The sequence below is a fragment of the Cariama cristata genome, unplaced genomic scaffold (assembly GCF_000690535.1).
Source record: "Cariama cristata isolate BGI_N322 unplaced genomic scaffold, ASM69053v1 scaffold27958, whole genome shotgun sequence".
NCBI classification, from domain to species: Eukaryota; Metazoa; Chordata; class Aves; order Cariamiformes; family Cariamidae; genus Cariama; species Cariama cristata.
Window position 1 is genome coordinate 1 of NW_009630089.1, and position 7,593 is coordinate 7,593.

At 41.4% G+C, this 7,593-nt stretch overlaps 1 protein-coding gene across 1 annotated transcript in view; it reads left to right on the forward strand.

Annotated features, from left to right (window-relative positions):
• The first annotated feature begins 5,835 nt into the window (after positions 1 to 5,835).
• BMX (BMX non-receptor tyrosine kinase) overlaps positions 5,836 to 7,593 on the forward strand; it is a 14,998-nt gene continuing 13,240 nt past the window's right edge. The window contains exon 1 of the mRNA XM_009705395.1: positions 5,836 to 5,960. Coding sequence (XP_009703697.1) covers positions 5,836 to 5,960 — 125 coding nt within the window. The remainder of the gene's footprint in view (positions 5,961 to 7,593) is intronic.

Sequence of the window (7,593 nt, forward strand, 5' to 3'; positions counted from 1 at the left end):
TTCTTTTTAATATCCTTCTCCGTGATCTGGACAAGGGGATCGAGTGCACCCTCAGTCAGTTTGCAGACAACACCAAAGATTAGTGTGGCCAGTAGGACCAGGGAAGTGATCATCCCTTTGTACTTGGCACTGGTGAGGCCGCAACTTGAATCCTGTGCTCAGTTTTGGGCCTCTTGCTACAAGAAGGACATTGAGGTGCTGGAGCGAGTCCAGAGAAGGGCAACGAAGGTGGTGAAGGGTCTGGAGCACAAGTCTGATGGGGAGCGGCTGAGGGAGCTGGGGGTGTTTGGTTTGGAGAAGAGGAGGCTGAGGGAAGACCTGATCGTTCTCTACAACTGCCTGAAAGGAGGGTGTAGCCAGGTGGGGGTCAGTCTGTTCTGCCAAGTAACAAACAATAGGATGAGAGGAAATGGCCTCAAGTTATGCCAGGGAGGTTTAGATTCGATATTAAGCAAAATTTTTTCACCAAAAGGGTTGTCAGGCACCGGAACAGGCTGCCGAGGGAAGTGGTGGAGTCACCATCCCTGGAGGTGTTTAAAAGACATGTAGACGTGGTGCTTAGGGACATGGTTTAGTGGTGGACTTGGCAGTGCTAGGTTAACAGTTGGACTTGATGATCTTAAAGGTCTTTTCCAACCTAAACAATTCTATGATTCTGTGATTCTAAATAAGCTAACAGAACTGGGAAAACCACAGAGCTAAATACAACTGCAAATTTCCCTGAATTCATATTTTGGCATAGATGAAAACAATGGTTGATGATGTTTTTAAAGATATTGAGATAGTGCTTGTATTAAGAGAAATTTTGAAAATACAGAGGTAAATCTTGTCAATACCTCAAGGAAATGAAATGTCAACTGTCATGATACTGTTGTTGCCACTGTATAGACCTGCAAGTGAGAAAGCCTCAAGAGATAAAGCCTTACTTAAATTCATGTGTTTTTTTCCTTTATTTCTTCCTCTCTTCTAGATGTGACTCTGTGTTGTACAACTGGATCTGTGAAACCGCTGCCTCCAGTCCCTCAAACTCTGGTACGTGGAAACATTTGAGTATCTGGCTACTGCGAAAGACCTGCCATCTAGGTGGTAGGGAGAGCTGTGGGATGGGATGGAGAATTGCAAACAGCCACTCACTAGGAGCTGGTGTAGACCTCTAATCTGCAGTGGAGCTTCATCTTCCTTGTGTCCACCAGAAGGAAGGACTCATGTCCCTCCTTCATGTGGCAAACTGAGAAAGTCTCAGCCACACTGAGGACACTTTAACATGCTGGTAGCAGTACTGGCTACAAATCTTGTAGGAATGTCTTTTACTTTATACACTTTTTTCCAGTGGGATCACAGAACACCATCAAAATTAGCTCTCTAATGTGAAGGAGGTTGTCATCCTAGAGATGCCAAAAACTCCCCTCCACCATCCTCCCCAGTGAAAATGGTGCTCATTGTACTTGGAGAAAACGTTGTAACTGAAGATGTGAATAAATATACCTGCTTTGAGTGGGTGAGAAATGGTGGATGTACTGCATTTATCTCAAGCAAGTCCCAAGCTATGCTCCTCTGGGGCTGGGTCAGGAGTACAGGAATTTCTGTTTAGCCCAATTTTATGGAGGTAGTCTCTAGGCTGATGAATTGGGAAGTGCATCTGAGCTCTTTATGTGCTCTTGCCTATATCTTGACTTTATATTAGACAGAAAACCAAGAGCGTGGTGTCCCACCAGCACCCACTGGGCCTTACTGTCCATCTAAGAAAGGCAGGCTTTCACAGACCTAAAGAGACAAGCAGGGCACCAGGATGCCAAAAAGCACTACTTGTGCTTGATTCAGCCTGAGTCCTCTAGCACAGCAGTTGCTTGATGAAGAAGGTCAACAGTTGGCAGGGTTATGAATAAAAGTAAACTGGAAGATCTGCTTCTATGCTTATTTCCTCATCTATCTCCTCCTGTACAAATACAAGGGCTATAGCAGTATCTTTGACATTAGTTTTACTGCCCAGTTTAATTATTGATGTTTGTAGGTGGGAAGGAGGTAACAAGAGAATAGAAGAGACCGAAGTGGCTTAAGTTATGATGGTTTTATCTCTTAAAAAAAGGACTAACAATATGGTCTGACTGTGTATTCACACATCGTTACACAGCCTCCTCCAAATTAAACCAGACTGGATTTCAAATTACGGGATTTTAAAATCTGTAATTCCTGCTTTATTTTAATTTATCTTCTGCTCTGTATCTTTAGATCTAAAGCTAGAAATAGCTTTAGAAGGTATTTCCTAGCTTCTCTTTGTTAATCAGAAAGTAACTTAAAGAAAAAAGAAAAAAAGCTGGAATTTTAATGTATACAGTTGAGATGAACAGCCAGGGCTTTAAGAAACACATAGATTATCAAAAGAGAGAAGATAAAATCACAAGAGCTGTAAAATGGAGCTCTAAGAAAAGTAATAATAAAGCCTTGGAAAGAAGGTATGAACAAAGAAGCTTTTGACATTTTTTCTGATAATGAGATTTGAAAGTAATAGCATTGTGAACACACAGCAGCGTAACTTGTTTTGAATACCGTGGTCTGTTTCGCCAGGCTTCCATCAGGAGATGCTTTGTCTATCTGGAGAGATCATCAGTCATGCAAATCTGCTGCTGAACATGCTGGCTTCTGCTAGGTCTTTATGATTTATTTTTATTATCTACTTGAGTTCAGAGAAGATATTTTGAAAGGGAAATTTAAAAAGCAGGGACATGACAGTTTTCAGATGGGTACTTCTAAAACAGGCTCAGTAAATGCAGATATAATAACTGCCACATCTGGTTAGAAAAACTTGACTTCATTTTCCCAAGCCATGTGATATAATCAGGTTAAGGCAGCTAATACTGACTTCTCATGGTGAGGAACAGTCTATATTTAGTTGCAGAGCTACTTCTGCACGCTCTCAACACATTTTTACTTTGCCCTTTCATCTACTCAGTCTGGTCATCAGAGATACCACCGTACCCCCAGCCTTCCTTCCACCTGCCTCTCAGTTCATGTCCCTCACCTCTCCAGCCTCTGCAAGTCTTGCTCCCTTGCTTTCTTCCCAACCGACCAGAGGCATTACTTTTGCACGTAGGCAAAACTGACCAGAGGCATTAAATTTTCCATGAGGCATTACTTTTGCATGCCAACATCCTGCACCTTTGATGCCTCTATCCCGTTTATCTGTTCAGCATTATACTTCTAGTCTCCCACAGAGGAGCTGGTTCCTAAAGAGTGAAGCCGTCACAAAGAATAGTGGGCACAAAGGTCTCTTCATGAGAACCAGTGGGCGATTCCCCTGTGCTTTGATAACAGGAGGGAACAGGAGCTTCTTACCTGAGAAACACTTTCACCTCTGCTGGTGCCTGGCATCTACTGTCTTTGCAATGGAAAATGGTTCACGTAGGTCAGATCACTACTGCAGCAGATCAGATATAGAAGTCCACTGAGTGCACACACCTGTCTTCTCATGATTACGTATTGGATGAGTTTTACGGGAACTGAAGTGATCCAGCACATGCTTCCAGCGTTACGGTAATGGTGCAGTTCTGCAGATAGTAACCCTTCCCTGTATGCACCTCACAGCTGAGTCTCAGACTGTCACCTACAGCTCTCTCCAGGTGACAGTGGCACAGTCATCAATATGAAAACCACAACAATATCACTGCCAGCATAAAGGAAATAATAAGATCCACTCAGTTACTGTTAGGAAATGCTCTGGGGTTTTCAGCCAGTGCTGGAAATGGAAAGCTGTATAGATGGACACAAATCAGGACGTTAATCTCTACCAGGTTACAGATGAAGTCCATCCAGAACATTGCAACAGACAAATACACATCCAGCAGTGAAACCCAAAGGGATGCAAATCTGATGTGATCATCTTTGGCTGGTTCTTTTCCCTGGCAAGTTGGACAAAGCAAAACTAATTTCTGTGATAATAATTCTTTATACCATCTACTTTGGCCAATGATTTGCAATTTCTTCTGTTCACACAAAAAGATGAAAACTCCATCAGAGGATGACACTCTGATCATTCCACAAGCAAAACACAGGAAATTAAGAAAGAGCAATTTAATCTCCCAAAATTACCAAGGCCAAATGTCAGAGGTGCACATCAGCTTATAAACACGTTTACTGAATATCAACTTGCTCTAACATCACTAGATGCTTTAAAGAGAAAACAGTTTAACCTCTGTATTATAATTTTCTCCATCTTTCTGACAACTGCAGGCAGTTCTACTTCTGTCACTATTCCCAAAAGCAAATGGGCAGTCTAAGATTTGAATTCTGCCTAACATGGGCCCTGAAGCTATAAGCTCCTTTCCACTGAAGTCAGATATGACCAACAGGAACCACCCTTATTGGGTTCAAGAAGTAGTACTTGATGAGTAATGGACCTACTTCTAGTCAAATGAAGAGGACTCTGCTGTGAGTGACATCTCTTTAAAGAATGAGCATCTCCACTGGAGCTTAGTGAGATCAGATTGGGACTTCGTGTGTTTGCAGGAAGAGATCATGTGTGTCTTCTGGCTTAGTGGACCCAATCAGGCATTCACTTGGCTCTTTGGTTTTCTCCTTGTTTAAATTAAGTGAAAAAATGTCAATAAAGAGGAAATAAGCAAACATACATTGCCATGGTCACTTAGATTGATTTAAAGAAATCACATCCTGCTTCATGACACTTGGCATTCTTCCCTGGCGTTGCATTGCAGTGGTTTTCAATAATAGATAGGTGGCATTTGAAGCTTTTTCTCTTAAGTCTTTCTTATTTTCCCTCATCCTTTTTTGTCAGTGTTTCAAGTGTAGTTTTCTCTGCTCTTAAAGAATTGTGATGTCTGGATTTTCTCAGTTATGACATTTCCCTGATTTCTAAATGCATTTCAGTGCCTTAATTTTAGATGCTCTTTTGCCCATGATTTGATTGATGTCACCTAAATTTAATGCCAGGCTTCTCATCCAAGTCATTTGTGTAGATTTCCTCAACAATCAGTGATGAGAGGTAGACACTTCTGTAGGATGTCATATGTCACATGAAGACATGGGTCAAAGCTAGGTAAGATGAATCCCACAGTTACATACCTACATTTGGTTAACTCTGCACAGGGAAAGTTAGACACCAGGGAGTGGGATTCCTTGCATCCAACATGCTTAGGAGGGTAACGTCAATAAAACATGGTAAGGGAAGGGAATGATTTAGAATTAGCCTTGCTTTTTTCTTTCAGTGAATGGTAGTAACAATTGACTAATGTTTATTGTGCTTCATGGTAACATTATTATTGATCAAAAAAAACCCCAGAGTTATTTTATAATACTGTGATGGGGTCTCTTGATACAACAGGACATCATTGCACTGAGTTATAGTGAAGCACAATTTGGTCATGTGGTGTCCAAAGCACATGAATTGCGATGGTTCATTAAGTAGTACCAGCTTTAGGCAGGTGGCTGGCTTTTGATACAAGTCAAGTCTATCCGTAATTCTGGTAATGAGAGCTTCTTATTACAGCAGTGTCAGCCTCCACTCAGAGTTAATTGCTTCTGGTGTCGTTATTACAAACTTAGTTCTGTTCTCACCTGTCTCACTAATGTGGACAACAGTACCTGGGCTGTGCTTCTAAATGGATGAGGAAAAAGCTGCTTGACTGTGCCCATCTTCTTAGCTTTGATTAATTTACCTAATATCATTATACATGTTGAAGATATAAGTGATCATGTATATGTCATGTTATTTCTTACTGTACCCTGGGCTGCATCTCCTTATCATTTTATTTCCTCTGTCTTCAAAAGCAGAAGCGCAGAAGTCTCCCTCGGGTGCTATCACCAGACCAGTCAGTCCTGAATATGGCTGTGGCCCAATGCAACTATGAACCTGAAGGAAATTCAGCTGTCTGGCTTGTCAAAAGCAATAAATACTATGTATTGCAAGAGGAAGATTCTGGCTGGTGGAAAGTAAGGGATTTGGAAGGGTAAGTATGCCCTGCAGAATACTTTTGTTCCATGACCATGATTTTCCAAGTATCTCATCTTCATAGACAACACTGCAGGCAGTCCTGGTACCTTTCAGGATCTATGTTAGAATTACCTTAGTAGCTTTTAAACATTGCTCTAGAATCCTCATTGTCTTCTGTACAACTCCATTTTCATTACCATCCTTGGCTGCTAGGTTGAGTAAGATTTACAACAGTCTGCCTAGTTTACTAGCCAAGATAGCATCGAGTGGCCTTAATTTTTATATGTGCCTGAAGAAGGGCTTGTGTACACCGAAGCTATCCATTTTTGGAAGCTATTTAGTTTCAGTAAATAAAAAGATGAAATCTCTCCTCACAAATATTGCCTCTCGTATGCCCAAACCATCTTTAGACCAACACCATTACTATTGCACTAGCAGTGACAGCATGGGAGACCAGTGAGAACTGCTGAGGCACGAATTACTTATCACTTCAGTCTCTCCCCAGCTTTAGCAATACTTTTCCACAAAGACAAAGCACTCCCAACCTGCACAGGGTTTAATTATTCTCTTTGAGGTTCGCAAGTGGAGGAATCCCCTTCGGCAACTTAAAATAAGATTTTTTTCATTAATATCCAGCTGGGGCAGAAAAGAGCATCTCTTCCCAAGTTACTAAATGAGAAACAGCTTTAGGAGTACACTGGAGACAAAGGCAGTGCAACAAACAGGAGCTGCCTGGAAGAGATAAGATTCCTTGTCTGTCTCATGATGGATACTAGCTGAGTTTGATTTTATGTACTTGATAGAAATGTGGAAAGGAAGAATTTTTGAGCTAGAGGATGCCCGAACTGGTTTGGAACAGAATGAAATTACTTGATCCACTCATAATTCACTGATTAAGTTTACAACTGCAAGAAAACCAACAAATAAAGCAACCTTAAGGTAAAGTGTCGGCACTTTATAACTCACAAGATTGGCATATTGTTCTGGATGAAGAAAGCACACAACCCCGGCAACTCAAAGACAATGATAAATTAATAAGCTGAGATATGCTCTTAAATGCCTTCACTGGACTGTTTATGGCTATGTAAAAGCAAATGGTACAGGCAGCTCTGCTTATAGAGCCTGAGTAGAGGGCTCTAAGGTGAATGAAGAGGCAAAGAAAGATCAAGAGAAAGGGGGGGGGACGTTTACACTTTTTTCTTTGGCTTCAGAAACCAAGGCTTTTGCAGTGTTGATTCTGTAAGGACAAGTCACAGATACATCGTAACAAAACCTTTAAATTCTGCTTAAAAAAAATGACGATCTTGTTTTCTTGAATATAGTAGGAACAAGCATCAGGAGTTACCTGTTTCACCTGTTTTCATGCACTCTCAGTTTTCTTCTCGCGTTACTGAGAACTGTGTTAAATAAACTCTTCCTTTCTGTGTCCATCCATATTCAAATATACAATTCCTCCTATTTATTTTTTCTGATGGGCACAGCATACAGCCCACTCCCTTACACCTACAGATGCCTGTTGGCTCCCGCAGCTTAGGTCCATCAGGCCATGCTGCCAGCTGCTTTAAGTGCTAGCTCAGGTGTCCATATTCACTTAGCTTAGCTTCTCAATTGCATCTGGCACTGTGTCAGGAAGAGCCTTGAACCTACCT